The sequence below is a fragment of the Trichomycterus rosablanca genome, chromosome 1 (genome assembly GCF_030014385.1).
Source record: "Trichomycterus rosablanca isolate fTriRos1 chromosome 1, fTriRos1.hap1, whole genome shotgun sequence".
Taxonomy (NCBI): Eukaryota; Metazoa; Chordata; class Actinopteri; order Siluriformes; family Trichomycteridae; genus Trichomycterus; species Trichomycterus rosablanca.
Genome location: NC_085988.1, coordinates 25,017,011 through 25,042,363, shown reverse-complemented (window position 1 = coordinate 25,042,363; position 25,353 = coordinate 25,017,011). Strand labels below are relative to the sequence as shown.

Genomic DNA, 25,353 nt, shown 5'->3' with positions numbered 1-25,353 from the left:
CACAGCATAGAAAAGAACACTGGAGACGACAGAACATCAGCAGGAGTTTTTTACAGATTTTGAAGGACCCAAGCCTTCTCAAAAAGTAGAGACGGCTCTGTCCTTTCTTGTAAATTGTGGCTGTGTTATCTGTCCAGTCCAGTTTATCATTGAGTTGTAGTCCCAGGTATTTGTAGGTCCTGACCACCTCAACGTCAGCCCCCTCAATTGTGATAGGTTGAAGATGGGGCTTGTGCCTCCGGAAGTCCAGCACCATCTCTTTAGTTTTGGAGGTGTTCAGCTGTAGATGGTTTGACGTGCACCATCCAACGAAATTCTCTCTTTGCATATGCCAGCTTGTTTGGAAGCTGGGGTCAGAGCACAGGGTCAGCCATTGGATGCAGCCATGGAGCAAAGAGGGTTAAGGGCCTTGCTCGGGGGCCCAACAGTGGCAGCATGGCAGAGCCGCAATTTGAACTTTCAACCTTTTGATTGATAGCCCAAAGCTCTACCCATTAGGCTACCACTGTCCCCATATAGAGCCGAGATTCGAACCTGGGAGCTCAGAATCTCTGCTGTTTGTCCTAGCGGATTATCCCGCCTAACACAAGAGCTGCTGAGAAGTTTTCAAACTTTGGCCCATACTGCACTTTGTTACTTTCTTTTTTGTGTGTGTGTGTGTACTTTCTTACTGTGATGTTACACTGTTGTACACTGGTGTAACACACAATGTGGCTTTATGTTGTCTTGCTGAAACAAGGGGAGATATTCCTGAAAAGAGACAGTGTGTATGTTGCTCACAAATGTATCTCATAGCAAATTACCCATGTCATTGGCACTAACACACCCCCATTTCATTTTGTAACAGAATACATGACATCACTACACTATAAAGAAACTGAATGGTGGATTTGTTAAGTCAGTTGTGTTTCTGCATGTCATGAATTGCATATTACTGATTTTACTTTTTATTTGCAGTTTTTCCCAAGTCCAGTTATTTAATTGGGTTTATTATTAAGGGAGTGTCCATATACTTCTGACTGTATATAGATCTTTTAGGATATGCATGATCACTCTAACACAGTGACAACAAGCAGTCTAAACCCCAGCTCCTCAATCCCTGTAAAGCTCACAGGATGTCAAATGGGATGCCAGGCTTGATTTATCCCCTATGATCAGTGTTGTTGCTGCTTATTTTTGCCACTGTCAGTCTGGTGATTACAAAATCAGATTATGTGAATTAAATCAAACAAGCCAGAATGCCTGGAGCCAATCAGAATAAATCATTGAGCTTGATGCTTAGCCAATATTTTTTCCTTGATAGCTAGCTGTCCTCAGAGGTTCAATTCAGTGCATATCAAAGAAACACTCCAGCATTTTACTTTTGTGTAGTATATAGAAGAGATCTTGTGCCACCTGAAATCCATAGGTGTGAAGCAGGAATACAGTCTAAACAGGGTTGCAATCTATTACAAGTGACACACTCACATTTTTATTTACTCACACCCAGCCAGTATTTTGAAACAACTGATCCACTTTCTGCTTTTTGGGGGGAGGTGAGAAGAAACCAGATTAACCAGAGAAAATAAATTTCATAAGAAAACAGAAAGGAACTCTCGAAACATAGGGACTTGAGGCAAGAATCAAACCCAGGTCCTTAGGACCATGTTGTTATTTGACATCCATCCTACTAGCTGTGCCATCATGCCACCCTATGCCATTTTCTGTACTGAGATTCTTCTCTGATAAATTTCTGCATGAAAAATAAAGAAATATTAAATCATATTTGCCTTTTTATATGCAATGTATGCAATTCCAATTTTACAATTTGTAAATGCATATGAGGGACTCAACATTTGCAAACTTCTATGGTCAAATTTCTTGATCATCATAGCCATGATACAGTTGTGATGAACATTATTGGCTTCTAATATTGTAGAATATCTACTAAAGTGAGGCACCCAGGTGGCGCAGCAGGATATTCCACTAGCACACCAGCGCAGAGATTCTGAACTCCATAATTGGCAGTGCCTGCAGCAGACATGTTTCTGCTAGTGCAGGATGACCGGGCTATATGGGTGGGGTCTTCAAACGCTGTTTAAGGACCCTAATTGGCAGATAGAGAGGCGCCAGTGCAGAGGTGAAAAAGGGTTTCGCAAAGGGCTGCACGCAGGTCAGAGGAGGCGTGAGCAGCAATATACTCACCTCGACTGCAATCCCCCAGCAGCGGAAGACAAAATGACTACACTAATTTGGGAGAAAATGCATTAATATATACGTATATATATATATATACAGGGGTTGGACAAAATAACTGAAACACCTGGTTTTAGACCACAATAATTTATTAGTATGGTGTAGGGCCTCCTTTTGCGGCCAATACAGCGTCAATTCGTCTTGGAAATTACATATACAAGTCCTGCACAGTGGTCAGAGGGATTTTAAGCCATTCTTCTTGCAGGATAGTGGCCAGGTCACTACGTGATGCTGGTGGAGGAAAACGTTTCCTGACTCGCTTCTCCAAAACACCCCAAAGTGGCTCAATAATATTTAGATCTGGTGACTGTGCAGGCCATGGGAGATGTTCAACTTCACTTTCATGTTCATCAAACCAATCTTTCACCAGTCTTGCTGTGTGTATTGGTGCATTGTCATCCTGATACACGGCAACGCCATTGGATGCACATGGTCCTCCAGAATGGTTCACTAGTCCTTGGCAGTGACGCGCCCATCTAGCACAAGTATTGGGCCAAGGGAATGCCATGATATGGCAGCCAAAACCATCACTGATCCACCCCCATGCTTCACTCTGGGCATGCAACAGTCTGGGTGGTACGCTTCTTTGGGGCTTTTCCACACCGTAACTCTCCCGGATGTGGGGAAAACAGTAAAGGTGGACTCATCAGAGAACAATACATGTTTCACATTGTCCACAGCCCAAGATTTGCGCTCCTTGCACCATTGAAACCGACGTTTGGCATTGGCACGAGTGACCAAAGGTTTGGCTATAGCAGCCCGGCCGTGTATATTGACCCTGTGGAGCTCCCGACGGACAGTTCTGGTGGAAACAGGAGAGTTGAGGTGCACATTTAATTCTGCCGTGATTTGGGCAGCCGTGGTTTTATGTTTTTTGGATACAATCCGGGTTAGCACCCGAACATCCCTTTCAGACAGCTTCCTCTTGCGTCCACAGTTAATCCTGTTGGATGTGGTTTGTCCTTCTTGGTGGTATGCTGACATTACCCTGGATACCGGGGCTCTTGATACATCACAAAGACTTGCTGTCTTGGTCACAGATGCGCCAGCAAGACGTGCACCAACAATTTGTCCTCTTTTGAACTCTGGTATGTCACCCATAATGTTGTGTGCATTGCAATATTTTGAGCAAAACTGTGCTCTTACCCTGCTAATTGAACCTTCACACTCTGCTCTTACTGGTGCAATGTGCAATTAATGAAGATTGGCCACCAGACTGGTCCAATTTAGCCATGAAACCTACCACACTAAAATGACAGGTGTTTCAGTTATTTTGTCCAACCCCTGTATATATATATACGTATATACTGTATGTACAGTATATATATATAGATTAGATATAGATATAGATATATAGATAGATAGATAGATAGATAGATAGATAGATAGATAGATAGATAGATAGATAGATAGATAGATAGATAGATAGATATGTATGACACAATAAAGTAGGTTCCAATAGGTTCTACCATCTCCGCACTTCAAGAGCTGTTTTACAGTGATTGTTGTTTCTTACCTCCCTGACCATGGCCCTTGCCCAGAAATCTAATTTGGCCAGATGACTAACTCTAAGAATGTTCCAAGTTGTTTCAAGCTTCTTCGATTTAATTCACATAATCTGATTTTGTAATCACCAGTCTGACAGTGGCAAAAATAAGCAGCAACAACACTGATCATAGGGGATAAATCAAGCCTGGCCTCAATAATTTTAAAATCGAAGAAGCTTAAAACAACTTTAAACCTTCCTAGAGTTGGCCATCTGGCCAAATTAGATTTCTGGGAAAGAAGTGCATTGGTCAGAGAGGTAAGAAACAACAATCATGCGAAAACAGCTGTTCAAGTGCGGAGATGGAGAACCTGTTGGACGGACAACCACCTTTGCATCATTACATAAATCATATAATGACAGAATGTCATAATGAAAGCCACCTTTGAGTAAAAGGTATATGTGACTGTCCACTTGGAGGACAATGTGAGGAAAATATTCTCTTGTGTGTTGAGATTAAAACGTAACTATTTGAGCAGAAAAATAGGCCTTGCACAACAACTACCTAACACATTCTATATGGTAAAATATTGTGAGGAAAGTGTCAGGGACTGAGAAACTAAGAGTAGAAAGACAGATAAATGCAGCCAAATAGAGGAACAGGATCTTAAACAAATGTATTAAATTATTTTGTTATTATTTACCAGGTTGCTGCTGTTGGGCCCTTAAGCAAGGCCCTTAACCTTCAATTGCTCAAGCTTTATACTGTGATGTAAGTCGCTTTGGATAAAAAGCGTCTGCTAAATGCCGAAAATGTAAATGTAATGTAAATGAAACACGTGAGTGGACACGGTATTTTAAAACCCCATCGGCACTGCTGTGTCTGATCGACTCATACCAGCACAACACACACTAACACACCACCACCATGTTATTGTCACTGCAGTGCTGAGAATGATCCACCACCTAAATAATACCTGCTCTGTGGTGGTCCTGTGGGGGTCCTGACCATTGAAGAACAGGGTGAAAGCAGGCTAAGAAAGAATGTAGAGAAACAGATGGACTACAGTCAGTAATTGTATAACTACAAAGTGCTTCTATATGGTAAGTGGAGCTGATAAAATGGACAGTGAGTGTAAAAAACAAGGAGGTGGATGTCATGGCTGATCAGTGTATATTATTGCTTTTTCCTTTTTTAGATGTAGGTCTGTAAGTAATAAAGAAGTTAAAGCGAGTGATGTATTTGAGACAAAGAAACACATTTCATTATTTTAACTTTGAACATTTTAAACATTTTCATATGCAATTTCCCCTCTGGGATCAATAAAGTAATCAATCAAAAGTTGGAAAACAAATGTAGTGTATTGTGTCATGTTTGCTTTTCATCACTGTATGTTAGTATTTACCTTTTTACTGTTTTTTTCTCTCTTTTTCAGATTAAACATAATGCATCGCAGACACACCACACTCCGGGAGAAGGGCCGCCGTCAGGCCATCCGGGGCCCTGCCTACATGTTTAATGAGCGGGGTACTAGCCTCACCACGGAGGAAGAGCGTTTTCTTAATGCTGCAGAATATGGAAACATCCCTGTGGTCCGCAAAATGCTTGAAGAGTGTAAAACGCTCAACTTTAACTGTGTGGACTACATGGGCCAGAATTCATTGCAACTAGCTGTAGCAAATGAGCACCTTGAAGTTACAGAGCTGCTCCTGAAGAAAAAAGGGCTGGCAAGAGTGGGTGATGCGCTCCTATTAGCAATTAGCAAAGGGTATGTAAGGATTGTTGAAGCCATCTTGGCTCACCCGGCATTTGCTGGAGGGCTGAGGTTTACATTAAGTCCGCTGGAGCAGGAACTTCGAGATGATGACTTTTATGCATATGATGAGGATGGTACACGGTTTTCACAGGATATAACACCAGTGATCTTAGCCTCACACTGTCAGGAGTATGAGATTGTGCACATTTTGCTGATGAAGGGTGCCAGGATTGAGCGACCGCATGACTACTTCTGCAAGTGCAACGAATGCACTGAGAAACAACGGCTGGACTCTTTTAGCCACTCACGATCTCGCATGAATGCTTATAAAGGCCTTGCAAGTGCTGCCTACCTGTCACTCTCAAGTGAAGATCCTGTGCTTACTGCTCTAGAGCTCAGCAATGAACTGGCAAGACTTGCCAACATTGAGACTGAGTTTAAGGTAAGAGCTTAGTCACATTTAATTTATTTTTCACTGATACAGATCAACTTACTGCTGAAAAAATGCTAATTGTTTATAGAAGTTTATAGAACAATGCCAGTGCACAATTAATGGCACCCTTTGTTCAGTTTAAAACAAAAGAACAAAATCAGACTAACCTGTGATTGATTAAAAATTAGACTCACTTGTTTCCACCTTGTCAGGGCTCTCGTGATTTTAATTAGACTTTGAATGGCTTTGATGCATAAAAAGGCCAGTTTTTTCCCTGTTCCTTGGCAAGGACAAGACAGCTGTCTGAGCAGACCAGAAATGCTATCATCACCAAGCACACACTGTCTAAAGGGTATCTACAAAGACCTTGGTATTTGTTTGAAATGTTATCTAAAATTTCTTGACTATGAAACAATCAAAAAACTTTCCAGGATGTGGTGAAAAGAGGAAAATTGAAGATAGAACCCTACAAAAGGTGGTTCGAAATCTGAAAAAGAAACCATGTACAACAACCATAGATCTTCAGGCTGAGCTGGAGACATCTGGATGTTGTATCGTACGCCACATGCTGAACATAACAGGGCTCTATGTGTGAAGCAGAGATGTTCACAAGACACAAAATACGAGTCCGAGTCAAGTCACAAGTCAATATAATATACACAACATATATTGGAAATGTAACATAGAAATAAACAAATAATATGTAAGTTCAGATAAAAACAACAACAGATTAGCAACTGTATTTTGACGTTTTACTTAGTGCCTTTACTTTCCTAGTCATTGTGCAAATAAATGTAATTTCCATAACAAGAAGGTACCAGTTAAAAACTTAAACTAATACGTTTTGTTTTCATTGCAAAACAAAAGTGCGCGATAAAACACGGCACAGCGGCCAAAATCCAAAACACAGCAAAAAAATCATAACCACTGCTACCTTAGCTTATGTTCTTTCAGATGCTATTAAATTTATAACCGTGTGTTGTCCCATTAGGAATATAATCCGTTATTTTGTAAATGTGCTTATAATTAAAAACCTCTAAACTTTTCCCGGTTGTGAAGTAAAACACGAACTCGTTAGAAAGCCAATCAAGCGTTTCATTGACACATCATCTGTGTGATGCTGCAAACAAAATACATGCAAATAACAGCATTTGTTATTAAAAATTAAAATCAGAAGGTCTGATTGGTTCAGAAAGCGGTCTTTCAACCATTAGCGCTAATTCTGTAGAAGCTAGAAGTGAACTTCAAACTGTGTAGGGAGTAGGGAGCAACACTTTGCTGGAAGCTGGCTGTAACAATTGTCACACGTAACTAATGTTAACACAACGTTGTTTATGAGTAATTTTTTTGCGAGTCATGAGTTGAGTCATTTGAAACGAGTCATTTGCAGTCGCTGTGTGTGCGACTCGGACTCAAGTCACAGACTCGAGTCCCCATCTCTGGTGTGACGGCCAAGGAGGACCCCAATGCTATAAAAAAAAAAAACCAAGGGCATTAAAAAGATCAACTAAACTTTGTCAAAACTTAGATAAACAACCCCCAATGTTTTATAGATGACAAAATAAAGCATGTCAATAAAAGTGCACCCTACCTACAGTAAAACAAGGTGGAGGATCCATAATGTTGTGGGGCTGCTTTGCTGCCTTTAGGACTAGTGGACTTGAATGTGCTACAGGAACAATGACATTAGAGGACTGTCACAGCATTTTAGAGCAAAATGTGCTCCCAAGGTTTGAGTCAAACAAAATGTGTTCTACAGCAGTTTAATAACCCAAAGCGCATATCCAAAAGTACACTCAAATGGTAAAGAAAAAATATATAGATTGTTGCAAATGGGCTAGCAATGAGTCCTAATCTTAATCCAATTGAAAAGCTTCTTTCCACTTATTTCTAAACATATTGACTTTTTGACATATTGACTTTTTGATCATATTGATTTTTATACAAAACAATCAGGGGTGCCAATAATGTTAACCAGAACTGTATATTGGAGATGCACATATCAGTACACTGATAAATAGGGAGGGTTGCATCAGAAATGGCATCTGAATGTGCTACAGAAACAATTATGTTAAGAGGACTGTCAAAGCATTTTGGAGCTAACTGTGCTCCCAAGAGCACATTAGATTTGAATCAAACAAAATGTGTCCTATAGCAGGGTAAAAGTGCAAAGTATGTTACTGTTAATCCAAGGTAGAGAAGGAGAAGAAGAGGGGAGAGGACTGTTCTAAGGCAATGAGAGAGGTGGAAGGGTAGGAAGGTGGAGGTGAAAGCTGGAACTTTGAACAGAGAAATATTAGATGGTGGAGTGTAAAGGATGAAGACAGTGGTGTGAAATTCAGGCAAGGGGGAGACAGAAACTGGTTGGAGTTGCAGAGGTGCTAGACAACTGGGCCATTAGCACAAAAGAGGCGAGGAGGTGAGGAAATCAGCTAGGAAGATACTTGCTGTGACATTTAGACAGAGGAAGGAAGAAAAAGAAACTTGTTGATGAAATGAAAAAGTGCAGGAAAATTTTAGAAGGTAGAGTTTGGCAGATACGAATGGGGATCGCCAGAGAGACTAAGAAAGTAGACAGGAGTACAAAGAGATATGAAGTGAAACAAAGAGAGAAGTGGCAAAGGCTAAGGAAAAATAATATTGCAAATTGTATGAGAAGTTGAACAGTGAGAGAATTAAAAAAGGGCTTGTACCGATCGACCAATATCTATACAGCAGGTTAGAATGATAAAGGATGCAGATAAGATGCAGTTTCTTCCAAAGCTGTTTCAACTGATGCTGATTGAGTATTTTTGTATTTGTGAAACCATTATGAAATTATAACTGTATCCTCAAAGTCCCTCATTTTAACACAGAGGAGATTCATTGCTAACGACAAGGTTAATTGCTATCTCCTTGTTGCACATCCTTTGGCACATCATTTGGCCATTATATTAGCACTTTATTCTCGAAGTTTATATATATATAGCTAGATATATACAGTGTATCACAAAAGTGAGTACACCCCTCACATTTCTGCAAATATTTCATTATATCTTTTCATGGGACAACACTATAGACATGAAACTTGGATATAACTTAGAGTAGTCAGTGTACAGCTTGTATAGCAGTGTAGATTTACTGTCTTCTAAAAATAACTCAACACACAGCCATTAATGTCTAAATAGCTGGCAACATAAGTGAGTACACCCCACAGTGAACATGTCCAAATTGTGTCCAAATTGTGCCCAAATGTGTCATTGTCCCTCCCTGGTGTCATTTGTCAAGGTCCCAGGTGTAAATGGGGAGCAGGGCTGTTAAATTTGGTGTTTTGGGTACAATTCTCTCATACTGGCCACTGGATATTCAACATGGCACCTCATGGCAAAGAACTCTCTGAGGATGTGAGAAATAGAATTGTTGCTCTCCACAAAGATGGCCTGGGCTATAAGAAGATTGATAACACCCTGAAACTGAGCTACAGCATGGTGGCCAAGGTCATACAGCGGTTTTCCAGGACAGGTTCCACTCGGAACAGGCTTCGCCAGGGTCGACCAAAGAAGTCGAGTCCACGTGTTCGGCGTCATATCCAGAGGCTGGCTTTAAAAAATAGACACATGAGTGCTGCCAGCATTGCTGCAGAGGTTGAAGACGTGGGAGGTCAGCCTGTCAGTGCTCAGACCATACGCCGCACACTGCATCAACTCGGTCTGCATGGTCGTCATCCCAGAAGGAAGCTGACACACAAGAAAGCCCGCAAACAGTTTGCTGAAGACAAGCAGTCCAAGAACATGGATTACTGGAATGCCCTGTGGTCTGACGAGACCAAGATCAACTTGTTTGGCTCAGATGGTGTCCAGCATGTGTGGCGGCGCCCTGGTGAGAAGTACCAAGACAACTGTATCTTGCCTACAGTCAAGCATGGTGGTGGTAGCATCATGGTCTTGGGCTGCATGAGTGTTGCTGGCACTGGGGAGCTGCAGTTCATTGAGGGAAACATGAATTCCAACATGTACTGTGACATTCTGAAACAGAGCATGATTCCCTCCCTTCGAAAACTGGGCCTCATGGCAGTTTTCCAACAGGATAACGACCCCAAACACAACCTCCAAGATGACAACTGCCTTGCTGAGGAAGCTGAAGGTAAAGGTGATGGACTAAACCCAATTGAGCACCTGTGGCGCATCCTCAAGTGGAAGGTGGAGGAGTTCAAGGTGTCTAACATCCACCAGCTCCGTGATGTCATCATGGAGGAGTGGAAGAGGATTCCAGTAGCAACCTGTGCAGCTCTGGTGAATTCCATGCCCAGGAGGGTTAAGGCAGTGCTGGATAATAATGGTGGTCACACAAAATAGTGACACTTTGGGCACAATTTGGACATGTTCACTGTGGGGTGTACTCACTTATGTTGCCAGCCATTTAGACATTAATGGCTGTGTGTTGAGTTATTTTCAGAAGACAGTAAATCTACACTGCTATACAAGTTGTACACTGACTACTCTAAGTTATATCCAAGTTTTATTTCTATGGTGTTGTCCCATGAAAAGATATAATAAAATATTTGCAGAAATGTGAGGGGTGTACTCACTTTTGTGATACACTGTATATATACGTATATATACTGATCAGCCGTAACAGTAAAACCACCTCCTTGTTTCTGCACTCACTGTCCATTTTATGAGCTCCTTTAGAAGCACTTTGTAGCTCTACAATTACTGACTGTAGTCCATCTATTTATCTACATACCTTTTTAGCCTGCTTTCACCCTGTTCTTCAATGGTCAGGACCCCCACAGGACCACCACAGAGCAGGTATTATTTAGGTGGTGGATGATTCTCAGCACTGCAGTGACAATGACATGGTGGTGGTGTGTTAGTGTGTGTTGTGCTGGTATGAGTGGATCAGACACAGCAGCGCTGCTGGAGTTTTTAAATACTGTGTCCATTCACTGTCCACTCAATTAGACACTCCTACCTAGTTGGTCCACCTTGTAGATGTAAAGTCAGAGACGATCGCTGCTGTTTGAGTTGGTCATCTTCTGGTGCTTATTTTGTGCAAACACAAATTTGCTGGTGTTGAAGCTGACAGTAGAGTATGCTGATTACTGTTCTTTTATCAGCTCTTTTTACCATAGTTCAATAGGATTCAGGATCAGGATTGATGTGTGTTTTGGGTCATTATCCTGATGGAAAAAAATCTCTTTATTGCTCTGCCAACTGAAACACCTGTTCTAAAGTGTAAAATTATCCAATTATCCTCGCTTCTTTATGCTGTCAATTTGATTCAATTTAATTAGGCATTTCTTTTACAGTTATTGTAACACTAATTGTTCTTACAGAAGCACCAAAACCACCCGGGCCAATTAGCAACCACTAATCCACACTCTGTATCTCTGCTGCCTAGGCTTGCATTATTTTCTATGTATATGTGGGGGTGGGTGGTGAACTCTTCCAGGGTAAGCTGAGGTAACACAGTCTATCTAAGTAATAATGAGCATATTTATAATAACATGTGTTCCTTTGAGAACAGAGCCTGCCAAACATCTAGATATTTTAGATTGTCAGGATTTATACCTATGTCTGCAGGTTATGGGGAAAATATTAGAAACAAGTGTGAATGTACAAGGGGCATGCAATCTTGCAATGTCATTGAGCTGTTTTGTCTTGTTGGTAACCAAATGAATGGGACACATTTTGACCCCAAAAATGTTTTTTTTTGGAGTTTTGAAGTTTATTTTAGGTTTTCTGAAAATATATAAAATACACCTTGGACAATAAGATACCAACATAAATTTAAATTATTCATTTGGTGGTGTAGACAACTGTCATATTTAATTGACTATTAATGTCATTTAATGTTGTGGCATAGCCTTTCTATTCTTTATTTGTGGTTATAAATAATTAACCTGGTGACTTCTCTGAGCCCATTTAAATAGGGCTAGTTAGACGTTACTTATTAAAGTCACAAGCATTACAGGGCAGTTGTGGCCTAGTGGTTAAGGTACTGGACTAGAAATCAAGAGGTCGCTGGTTCAAGGCCCACCACTGCCAGATTGCCACTGTTGGGCCCTTGAGCAAGGATAACCCTCAGTTGCTCAGACAATATGCTGTCACAGTACTGTAAGTCGCTTTGGATAAAAGCGTCTGCTAAATGCTGTAAATGTAAATGTACAATGGGTTTAGGGTCTATGTAGCATTGTACAATTCTCAGAAAGCAAATAATACATTTTCACTTCTTAGTGCATGCCAGCTAAAACATTTAGACAAATTTAGACAAATGTCCTTTAATGTAAGGTGACAGTTAAACAATAAATTCAAAAAAGGGACTCAATTTTTGCCCAATACCTATTTTATAAATTTATGTGTTTCAGTAATTCAGTTACAAAAAAGGATCATTGCTGTTACTAAAATTGCATGTGTGAACTTTTGACCTCAACTGTACATAACGCTAGGAACACAAATGGCTTTCAGAAAGAACTGCAGATTTGCTTCACAGCACTGATCAAGTGGGATGGGCTTGGGATTTTTTCTTCCTAGATCGTTTCTCCACGCCTGATTAAGCTGGACTGTTCTTGATTTTCCTATGCAGTTAACAATAAAAGCTGTTAGCAGGACATTTTACTTTAACCAGCTATCAAAAGCTAACATACAAACGTTAAAGTACAGTCTGAAACAGTGCACAGCAGCAGCCACCTGCAGTGTGGTTTTTAAATTACTGCAGCTCGTATCCTGCTGATGCCAGGAAAGTGTTGCTCATCTGAGAGCAAAGCCAGTGATTGAAATGTGTTTTTTAGACTGTTTCATAAGTTGAAAGCAGCAAAGTGTTTTTGCACATTTTAAAGCTAAGCAAATATGCTAACCAGTCAAGTTGCTCTTATTTGTGGCTTCTGACCACTGTTGTTATTATTTTAACCAGTCATGTCACAACAAAAACAATTGGTAAGACCATTTAGCAACCGTACTGAAGCCAGGCTTGAGTTTAGGCAGCACAGCAGATTATAACCTGAAAGTCAAGCTGCCACTTCAATGTCTCAACTCAAACATCATGCTATTACTAATGAAATCTTAAAAAAAAAAAAAAAAAAAAAAAAAAAGTTTAATTGTTTTTTAAATATGTGTGGTTGTCTACAGCTGGAGAAATATCTAGCCCCAATCACCAGAAGTACACTCAACACTGTACTGTGGTGGGGGAAAAAAACCTTAATAACCTTTAATAAAATACCTCAAAATACCTCAATATACCTTAATCTTGCCTGCAGAGAAGGATCACACTGGCCGAGTCTCACACAGAGGCTCTGTGGATGCGATGACAACTGATAGAATAAACATATTTTTATACTGTTGTCAGTGACCCCGTAGGACAGTGGAAGATTTCACAATTAACATAGGAACTATAAACCATGTAAATCAGCTAGAACTGGGTTTTGGACGTCATACAATACAACTGGTGCACTTCTTATCACGTACCATCCTGTAACTTTCTATTGTAGCAGTATTATTGGAATATGACTACTGGCAAAAAATGCCCTAAGCATATCTTCGTTTTCTAAGTAGTAATTGATTATGTATTAATAGTGTAAATTAAAAATTTTCTTTTACAGTAACCACTGCCAATCATAGTCGTGGTAGTATTATGTTTTTTGGCTGTTTTGCGGAAGTGGATGGAATAATGCTAAAAGAAAGTTGACCCTAAATCCTCAGCACAACCTCAGTCCTATAGTCCGGAGACTGAATGCAACTGGGTATTCAGACAAGACAGTAACCTAAAACACAGGTGAAAACTGTTTAGATCATTGGTCTTTCCAGACTACATAAACTGTACTCGAAGATTTTAGGGAAAAGTGTTACTTCCAATGACTGCTGGTTTTTTAAAATAATTATTTATCAACACTGATGCATGTCATAATCTATATTTGTTTGCTGTGTTTTTTGTGTAACTTATTTTCTTGCTATCAGGTGTATAATTTAATTGGAACTGTCAAGTACAGCCAATCAATAGTCTTCTTTGTGAACCTTTTATCAGCTCCACTTACCATGTAGGAGCACTTTGTAGTTCTACAATTACTGACTGTAGTCCAACTTTTTCTGTACATGCTTTGTTAGCCCCCTTTCATGCTGTTCTTCAATGGTCAGGACTCTCCCAGGATCACTATTATTGGGTGGTGGATCCTTCTCAGCACTGCAGTGACACTGACATGGTGGTGATGTGTTAGTGTGTGTTGTGCTGGTATAAGTGGATAAGACAGTTTTTAAACACCTCACTGTCACTGCTGGACTAAGAATAGTCCACCAACCAAAAATATCCAGCCAACAGCGCCCTGTGACCAACTCAGACAGCAGCAATAGATGAGTGATCGTCTCTGACCTTACATCTATATACTGTATACAGTATATAGTCCATTCCATAATTATTTGCACTTCTGGTAACTACAAGGGCTATGATATTCTTTTTGGCTTAACCTTACACTGAAAATGTCCAACAATTATTGCCACTATTATTGTGCCTCTGTTACCACACTCTGCACTTCAAGCTGGAGAGCTTAAGATCTCAGTATTGGTGGGCTAGCACAGTAGACTTTTGCACCATCCGAGCACTCCCTCGCTGCCACAAAATTGAAATCATGTATTGAAGTAATTGATTTTATATACCTGCGATCAATATGTTTGGCCAAAACACCTTAACCTAACGATTAAAATAGGTATTTACATACTTTTGGCATGTAGCATCTGTCTTCCAGTTCCACATAGAAAAGAATACAGCTCCAACCTACCAGTATTAAATATGAGTGCATTTTCTGAAAGGAGCTATCCAAATGTGTGATGAGTACCTGCAGATGTGTAAATGCTTTTTTTGTCTTGGCCCCAGATAAGTGGGCAGAGACTGTCATGAAAAAAGTATTGCTGAGCTGATTGCAGAAGTAGTCGCAGCTTAGATTAATGTAGGAATATTAAATAAATCTGTGGTTCTCTCTCAATCAGGGAAGCATTGTGCTGTTGTAGGAGGTATTTAAATGGGTCTTGGTATGGGTTTGGGTTTGAAAAGTGTGTTAATTAATAAATTAAAAATGTCTTTATTTTTGGAACAGTTATTTTCACTATCTATCACTTTCCTCCATTTGCTCATTGTAGTGCTGTGTTTTGTACAGTATTTAAAGTGTGCTTACAAAGAAAAACAATTAAACCCTTGGTTCATCAGCCTAAAAATGAATGTCTGCCAATTTTACCTTTTAAAATTCAAATAGTGTAATCTACTTTGGATACTTTTCAGCTGTTGCTCAAATTAAAGAAGACATGTGAACCCATTAAAGATTACTTACATTCTTTAATTAACTTTATTTCTATTTCTGAGAAACACACACATCACATAATATTTTTTCTTGGTTATTGTCTACCAGACTGTCCTGAAGAAAAGCTTTTTGCTTTAATTTGAACAAACCTTTGTGAAGCATATATGCCAGGAACACAAGACATACAGTACATTTACATTTACGGCATTTAGCAGATGATTTTATCCAAAGTGACATTATGTTATGACTGAACACAATTTTTGAGCAATTGAGGGCTAAGGGCCTTGCTCAGGGGCACAACAGTGGCAACTTGGCGGTGGTGGGGCTTGAACCGGCAACCTTTTGATTACTAGTCCAGTACCTTAACCACTGAGCTCTCACTGCCCTAAATTAATAATATCAATGTTATTACATATTAACTGCAGTCGTGACATTTTAATGAAAATTAGCACTACAGCATCTACCATGTACCATCTACTATGCTTTGCAGGAGTAAGAATAGTAAAGCTATGTGTTAATCCCATTCACAGCGCACAAGATTGGTTTTGTAAGGTATCAACTTGAGTGTCTAAACAACAGTAATGCAGTGGGAAGGCAAGATGTGAGTAGTGATGATAATAATTAACTATGAAATTTGCCATGATATTTTAAATTGGTTTAAATGATCAAGGGTTAAAATATGTTTTATTTTATGGTTATTTTAAGCCAGAGAACTATAGGGTGTAAAATCCCTTTTAGCTTGATCTAAAGCAGTTACTAGATTTGTATGGTTACTACACAAAAATAAAATTTTTATCATTTTTACAATTTGTATATGATTTTTACACAAAGGAAACACAAAGTTTCTAAAATTTCAGACAGAGAGTGTAAATTAATAAAACACACTGATATAATACTAATGCTAATATTTCATCTTCTCAATCATAAATACTGCCTAGTATATTTCAGTATGTATATCCTCCTGAGACCCAGAAGAAAAAGGTTTAGATATTTTGAATTTATTTTGTTAAATTAAGTATTGTGGTTGAAAGAAACATAGTACAAAAGTTTATTTTTCAACAGTTATTTATTTGTTTTTTTATCAACTGTCCTTTGTAGTGGACATCAGGTCTTGTTTGATCAAAAATGGAATAGTGTAATGTAATAATATTGTATTATTATTGTATTTTTTTTTGCATAGATTTTAATTAAAATCTTAGAGTGGAACTTTTTTCTTTAAACTGCATTTACTTAAATAGTCACCTAAAGATCACATCACACAGCATTAACAGCATCACGCATGGTATAACAGGAAGCAGTTTTTTGTCTTTAAAACACACACAAAAACATGTTACATTTAATACATTTGACAGATGTTTTCCCTTTGCATGCTGCTCTCCTGCATGGTGATGCATTCAGAATTTTTGGCAAATGCAGTGCCCCATATTTTTTACATTTTACATTTTTTACATTTTACATTGTCATTGGGCTGTGGTTCAACAGGCCTCCTCTTCTCCCAGCTCAACAGTCTGGCCCTCCTCTTCCTCATCTCCTGACAGCTCTAAATCTGCATAATTTCTGAATAAAATTTTCTCTGCCTTACTCAACCCTATGCTTCCTTGTATAGAAATAGGCTAAAAACAGGAGATAGTAAGTCCTGCTGTCCACTACAAAGGACATTGAATAAATGTTGTGTTTTGAAAGGGGTAAAATTGCTGTACATTTCTAAAATCTTTCTAAATTGAAGTTAAGACTCTCATGTTGATGAAACAATTTGATTATTAGCAGCAAAAACATAATATCAGCAAAAAAAACTGCTTGCTTGTTGCCATAGAATGTGGAATATGAGATTTGAAAAGAAAGTTCATGAGCTATGTTTGCCACCCCCCCACAAATGTGACATTACTAAAAAGCCCAGGATGTACTGTGTATATAGAACAGTAGTACTCAAATGAATTGCATAAATGGTACTTGAGTTAGAGATCTCAGACACATGTCCACCACAGAGGACAAAAATGAATTGCTGGGTCTCAGGAAGATATTGTTTGCACTAATGAATATCACACAAATACAAGTGCAAATATTGTTATTACCTTTAACACATCCTACTGTAATATATGCATCACTGCACAACTGTTCCTAGACTTGAACTACATATTAACATTTGAATATTTGAACAATATGGCCACATTTGGTGTGCAATCAAGTACTACCCCTAACTACATGCTGCCTTGTATGCTACCTGTATGACAGGTGTATGTTTGCACAGTTATCTGTATGTAAATATCTGTGCAGTGTATTTATTTAACTGCTGTATTGTATGTATACTTCTAATCACTGTAATTGTCCTTCTTAATTATTAGTAATTAAAATTCTAATTATTAAAATCTAGGAACGGGGCACCGTTCCTATTCTTTGCCATGGTGAGCCAACATAGTAACATCACATGTTGGATCAACAATGTTAGATGAGCCTTCACACATGGTGTGATCTGCACTCAAGATCACTAGAAGCAAACCCTAGACACTATTTTTTATAATGGGCTTGAAAAGAAACTCCTAAATGTACTTAACTAAAACATAAATAGTCATAGATAAATTATAATACTGGTTCTGTTACATGAATTCTTGCACAAAGATGCTGATGAAAAGAAAGCTGTAATGTCTGTTTATATGAACATACTTTTTTTTAGTAAATAACCTAACAGTATTCCAGAGGGCATCAGCATCAGTACTGTTGCCAAAGACAATGAGGTTGCCTTAGGTGACGTGTGTCCCAGACATCAGCAGGATGTACAGATGGAATGCCCTGCTTTAGTCTTCATATAACAGCTTGTCATTAAAAGACAGCAACTGCGGCTGTGGGGCTATTTTGAAGTAATCTCATTATTATAGCTACCACAGCTTTGAGGGTCTTATCCTCCAGTAAAAACAAGGTTGTTTTTTTAGTAATTTCATCTGCCATTAAATTACAGTTTGATGAAATGCAATGATAATAAATAGCCAGACTGGGCAAGGGTAAGGATACTCAACAAAAGATTTACTAAAATACAGTATGATTTATTGCTTATTGAGGTTTAACCAAAAGACCCTATTCAAAATATCAAATCCCTCCTGTCTGTTCTCCTGGAGTGCTCCTATGTGCTACGCCCCTTTCCCCAGGAGGACATGTTACAGGAGCGTGTGTTTGCTCTCAGACTCAAGCCATCGCCCCTTTTGTGATTGGTCTCCTGTTGATTTTGAAAAACAAATTGTGACGGGACATGTTTGCAATATTACCACCCTTAAGAACTTTTTTACTGTATGCTTATCATGTGTATAATTTTAAGCCCAATAAAGACATACACTTTCATATGTCCTAAAGTTTTGGGATATAAATGATCTGCAAAATGCAAATAGCAACTAAAGAAAAAAAATCGACAAATTTTGATTCTTACATAAGTTTATGTGTGGTTCCTGAAAATAGGACAAGATATTCATAAAACTCACAATAACTGCTGTGCCACTGTGCTGCCCATGGTCTCATGGTCTCTTGGTCTCTTGGAAATCTTGGCATTCTAAGAGACTCATATCTCACCTTCACTAGCCATATCAAAACCATCATCAAAACAGCCCTCTATCATCATCTTTAAAATATATCCAGAATCAAGGGTCTGGTGTCCCAACAAGATCTAGAGAAACTCATCCATGCTTTTATTTCCAGTAGGGTGGACAATTGTAATGGTCTCTTAACTGGACTTCCCAAAAACACCATTAAGCAGAACGCTGCTGCTAGAGTTTTAACCAAGACAAAGAAAACACAGCACATCACTCCAGTTCTACAATTGCTACACTGGCTTCCAGTTAGTTACAGAATAGAGTTTAAAGTGCTGCTACTAGTTTATAAATCACTGAACGGTTTCGGCCCAGGATATATCTCAGATATGTTTACATTTACATTTTCAGCATTTAGCAGACGCTTTTATCCAAAGCGACTTACACAATGAGCTGAACACAATGAGCAACTGAGGGTTAAGGGCCTTGCTCAGGGACCCAACAGTGGCAAGTTGGTGGTGGCAGGGCTTGAACCGGCAACCTTCTGTTTACTAGTCCAGTACTTTAATCACTGAGCTATCACTGCCCAGTGTTTAGAGAATATAAACCCAGTAGACCTCTTAGATCCATGAACTCAGGTCAGCTAGTCGAGCCCAGAGTCCAAACTAAACATGTTGAAGCAGCATTTAGCTGTTACGCTGCATATAACTGGAACAGATTGCCAGAAGATATTAGAGTGAGCTCTAAAATTTGCACTATATTATTACTGCACTTTAGATTCGATAAGCTATTTTTATCTTTATTTTAACTAGGGATGCATCAATGCTATTTTTTCCCAACGGAGTACAAGTACAAGTACATGTATTTTTGTACTTGCCGATACCGATACCAATACCTATTGGATCAGATATCTGACATGCTAGAAAACTCAATCCGGTCGCCGAGCAAGTTGTTGGATAGTTCACACTTAGTGATCGAGAGCCGAGTTTTGATCGCCGAGCGAACGCTGAGTTGCTCCCGAGCCGGCAAATCTAGCGCCGACCAGTCGCCGAGTGAAAATCAGGTCAAAAATTGTGTAGTGTAAACTAGGCATAACGCAGCAATGTGCACTAGGCACACGGTATCGGATGTTTAGTATCGGAGCCTCGTTTGCGAGTACGAGTACAAGTTAATTAGCGCGGTATCGGGCAAATACCCGATACCAGTATCGGTACTCATGCATCTCTAATTTTAACATTTTTTTCCTTTTATGTTTCACCAAATCTTACTGTACTTTTTATAAGCTAATTTACTTTATATTTTCTTTTAGTTTTTATTCTTCATGGAAAGCATTTTATCCCTCTGGTTTTAATTTCATGTTCTAACTGTAACTATATTTGCAAAAAGCCTTTTTGAGGTTCTAGATCTCAGGAATGTTTTAATGCTGTTAATTGTTCCTTATGTGAAGCACTTTGAATTGCCACTGTGTATGAAAGGTGCTATACAAATAAACTTGCCTTGCCTTCTAAGTTATGTAAGTTAAGTAATTTATTAGGTGTTCTTGTGTATACAGTTATCCATGAATATCTAAAACGTCTAGATTAGTGTTGCCACTCTTTGGGATTTTCCCCAAGGTCTTGGGATTTGGGAGATCGACTTGGGATTTGGGGATTTTGCCAAGTAATCTTGGGATTTAAAAAAAATATATATGCATTTTCTCCCCTTTTTCTCCCTTTTTAGCATGTCCAATTGCCCAATTGCATCGTGTTTCCTCTCCACCAATGCCGATCCCTGATCTGATTGAGGAGAACGAAGCTAACCCACGCCCCCTCCGACACATGCGCAGCATGCCCACTTTGACGAGTGCAGTGCAGCTTAGCTTTGTGTACAGAGAGACACACGCTGAGAGCACTCTTTTCTCATCTCTGTGCAGGCGCCACCAATTAGCCAGCAGAGGTCGTAATTGCACCAGTCATGAGAGAGCAACCCCATTCGGCTTAGTCCCACCCATCTGAACAACAGGCCAATCGTTGGTCATGTGGCCGCTGAGCCTCGGCTGACAGACCGAGCTGAGATTCAATACGATGTATTCGAGATCCCAGCTCTGGTTCCAGCGTGTGTTTTTGCCGCCACCTGAGCAGCCAATCTTGGGATTTTTAATTTGCAGTCAAGCTGCAAGTCTGCCTGCAATTTTATGGTCTACAGTCATAAATAAGGAATGACAAAGTGTACTACTACTAAATAATAACCTTTGGTTGTCACCGGCCATTTCTACAGCTACTGTACATTTATTGTTTTACCAACTTACATTTTCTTGGACGTGAGAACATGATGTCACGTCTGTTGTTATTGTGATAGATTGCAGGAATAAATCTGCATCAATCGTCAGAAACAATTAATATTGTTACCAGACTTTCAAAGTCCGATAGTGATAGCAAATCAGATTAGACAGGACACTCTCTGGGTTTAGAAGACATTTATATTTTTTAATATGGCACTTAGTAAATATTAATACTGATAATGATCCTGCTTTTTCTTTGTCAGTTCCTGTCAACTCAGGATTTTTGTTATTGTGGTATGTATAAATCCTCACAATTTTGTCGTTTTCAGTTACTTCGGAATTTAAGTACAATCTTGGGATTTTTGTGGCAAGATCTTGGAAATTCTTAAAATGTAGAGTGGCAACACTGATCTAGATGTTTACTTCTCCCTGCTTAGGTGGCTACTAAATTTTTTGTTGTGGTATTGTTACTGACAGAAAAACAATTCCTTTTTATGATGATAATGAGAAATGTGGTTTGTGAGTTTCCGTAGTAATAGGTTTTCTCATTCCTGGGTTTGATTAATATCCTCATGAATAGGTTTTGGTAGTGATAAGGGAGTTTAATTATCTGTCCGTCATCTCCAGGGAAAGAATATAGGATAAAATCTCCATACACAATGTCCTGCCAGATGTAGCAGTGTATGACAGGAAGCATTGTTCACGAGGTTGACATTTTCATACCCTGTAATTCATCACAGTAAAGCTAATGACACCTAGCAGAGAGGCACAAGAGAGTTTGTTTTAGTGACAGAGATGGAGAGGCATGAAATACTGACATAAGCCAATCGACTAATAATGAATCCTGAATCATTTTAACACTTGATCCAATTACACAGGTCGCTAGCCAGAATCGATTAGGGGATTATTTAGGGAAGGGTGTGATCACTGCAGGATTGTGTGCTGCAGTGAGAGACCAGTATGTTTATTGTGCAGAAAACCTGTACATAACTGGAAGTTACATTTTATAATCTGTTCATTTACAGAATGCCTTTATTTGTCATATATACATATACAGGTGTACAGTACAACAAAATTCTTTCTTCATGTATCCCAGCTCATTTGGAAGCTGGGGTCAGAGCACAGGATCAGTCATCGTACAGCACCCCTGGAGCAGAGAGGGTTAAGGACCTTGCTCAAGGGCCCAACAGTGGCTGCATGGCAGAGCTTGGATTCGAACTCTCAACCTTTCAGTTGATAGCCCAAAGCCCTACCCACTAGGCTGTGTCATCATTTAATTTAATATCATGTAATTAATTATTTGCATATTTATCTTGTGTTTCTTTACTTTGGCAAAGTTACCCACAAAAACAATACAACTTTGTCTTTTATAAATTGTAGTGATTATTTCCTTTCTTGCTCAGTTATTAAATATGTAATATGTTAGCGAAAAAAACATGGCTAAAACTCCTCCACACATCCTAATTGACTGTCTAAATATTTATCCATCATTCCCTTTTTTCATCCTTGATGAAACCTGACAGGCAATTCTAAAACAGTATAAAACAGTAGAACTCTAATAATGACCTCACCACTTCTTCAGCCACATAAAAAGCCTCTATTTAGCCATCTTTAAAACAACCAAATAAGCACTTCAACCACACACCATGCACTAATTAGTACCAACAAATTGCCACCAATAATAACCCAATCTATTTTCATCCAACCTCCACTCTTATTCATCCCAACCTTCTTACCTGTTTAACCCACCTTTTACCCATGAAGGTAAAAGAGGAAAAGGGCAGCCAGCAACATTATAGACAGATACAATTAAAAGAACAGTGAATTAAACATTAAAAAGCCCCAAGACCCAAACAGAAAAAGTATGTTGTAACGTATTGGCCTAGACGAGACAAGAGGGGCAGACACACACGCAGAGATGTTTAACAAAAGTATTTAATAATAACAACAGACATAAGATAAGTTTTAACAGGAGCAGACAAACATGACCAAAGAGGGGGTTGTAAGCTAAATGCTAACGCTAATCTTAACATGAAAAATGCTAAAGCCAATCTAAAAGCTAACCCTAATAATAAACATGAACCCTAAGCTAATGCTAAAGAAGAATTAGACTACAACATGGGACAAGACAGAATCACTAAACACACATGAACAAAGCTAAACAAGAACTAGACTAAGACAAACAGGAACAAGGCATGAATATGAGCAAACGAACAGGAGCAAATATAAGCAAGGAACGGAACCGAACCAAACCAAACCAAACCAAACCAAACAAACCAGGTTCAAAAGCAAAATAGTGTCAAATCTCCAATCCACTGCTGCTTGCTTAAATCCTCTTAGCTTATTACCTTATATGAGGTGCAGCTGTGGATAATTAGCCAGAGACCAATCACAAAGAGGCGTTGGCTTAGCACTGAAAACAAACTTTCCTCTTACATGTGCTCCTACATGAGCACTGAGGCTTGATTCGTGACAGATATCCTGAAGAAGCACAATACTTTATTATGGCATATCCTTGTCCTATTTATCCCACCCCTACCCTTTTTTATATCCAGCTCTTATATATTTTTGTTTTTTGAAATCCCAGCTTTGCTCATTCCAGCCCTGATCCCCTTTTCATCCCATACACTATTCCTAATAATTGTTTACAGAACTTGAACACCAGACTGGCATTTCTCAAAACAGAATTGAAACATGATCAAATACGCACTATGAACTCATATTCTGCTGCAAAGGAAGAGATGGTAAGGAGTCGTCACTAAGACATCGTTCAGCAAGAACGCTGAAGCCTGCATTTGTAATCTTAAACTCTTATTTTATATTATTTATTATCTAGCAGCCTACCCTTCTTCTTTATGGTTTGAAAATTGGTTCAGCTATTTAGGATGCAAGGAAAAACTTTAAACTTTACAAGTCAGTGGGACTCCAGGACTGATGTTCAGAAACCCTGGCTTAAACCATATTAGCTATCCTCAATATCAAGTAAATCCTTTACATTGACATATTTCTATTTACTTTGTTTTTCACTAGATTTTCACCATGCTGAAAACCTGACTAGCACAACGTTGCTGTTTTGTATTCATAAGCCATGTGGGCTTATGAATAGTGCATAGTGCAGTGTGGTCCCTATCTTATCTTGTCTTACTTATAAGGAACTGTGGGACTGCAGGTTTTCTTACAAACCAGGCATAAATTAAACATGGTTACTCAGTTTGTCTTGTCTTTAAACTACTGAGTAGTGGATTTAGGTGAAGTTTCTTCTTTCAAGTGGGTACTTATGAACACCAGTAAACACTGTGGTGCTTTCGGAACTAAGCCACTGACAATGTACAGATATGTGGCTTGGAAATTCTGAATTATTTACACTCATCCTGCTAAAATGGTACACTTCTTTCCTCATATTTATGTGCCTAGTCATTTCTAGAAGGCAGATGAACTGAAAATGGCTATGAGCCATACTTCCTGGGATACACTGCACCACTGAGCACACCATATTGAAATAAATATAGGCTACTGCCAAGCACTCTCTCAGGTTTGTATTCACCTTCATGTGTAAAACAGCTTCTGAGATCCTAAAAGCTGAACTGCATCAGTGTAAAAGAGAAAATGTGGAGTATTAAACAAGATCAATCAAGAAACAGTCAAAACAGCTTTGTCTTTTGGCTTGTTGTTTTATTATAACTACCCACCACATGTGGATTAGACCTCATGACAAACAATGATGACAGTTAATAAAAAATTTTAGCAAAAATAACTAGTGCTTGTTGAAACTGCTAAAATATGTGTACAAGATTAAAAAGACACATGAGCAAAAAGACCAGATATTAAAAATACATAATAATTAACACCAGGTTTACACACTCACTGATTAATCCTATTATTCCTTCTCAAGTTTTTAACTTTTTCATTGCAGTCTATATCCACAATTCACTCTGCTTGCTACAACCTATTAGTTCAACCAACATTTTCATTTGGGCGTGAGTGTATGAGTTTAACTAATGTACTTTAAGCTCGGAATGCTTTGAAATCCAACTGAGGTGTTTAAATATTAAAATATAACCTGCAGATGGAAACCCAAACCATTTCTCTATTTTTATGTCTACATCCATCTCACATTCAATTACATGTTCAGAGTGTTATTTCACATTATTACAAGTGAATAATTTATACAGAATAAGTCTTCTGTACCCCTTGTAGGCATATGGTTTCTTATAGAGGAATTCATTCCATGGCAAGGGCATCTGTTCTCTAAAGCACCATCAGTCAGATGGACAGACTGTATGAATTCATCTTCTCCATGCACTATCAATCAGCATTGTGTCATTCTGTATCTCCAGTTCTGGCTCGCACCAGAGGAAGAATTGTAATGGCCTCAGAAGCTCATTATGCCATTCCTTCTAAACAG

General features: G+C 38.9%; 1 protein-coding gene across 1 annotated transcript in view; it reads left to right on the top strand.

Moving 5' to 3' along the window:
• Positions 1-5,167: 5,167 nt before the first annotated feature.
• trpc7b (transient receptor potential cation channel, subfamily C, member 7b) overlaps positions 5,168-25,353 on the top strand; it is a 92,679-nt gene continuing 72,493 nt past the window's right edge. The window contains exon 1 of the mRNA XM_062990836.1: positions 5,168-5,920. Within this exon, the coding sequence (XP_062846906.1) occupies positions 5,168-5,920 (753 nt within the window). The remainder of the gene's footprint in view (positions 5,921-25,353) is intronic.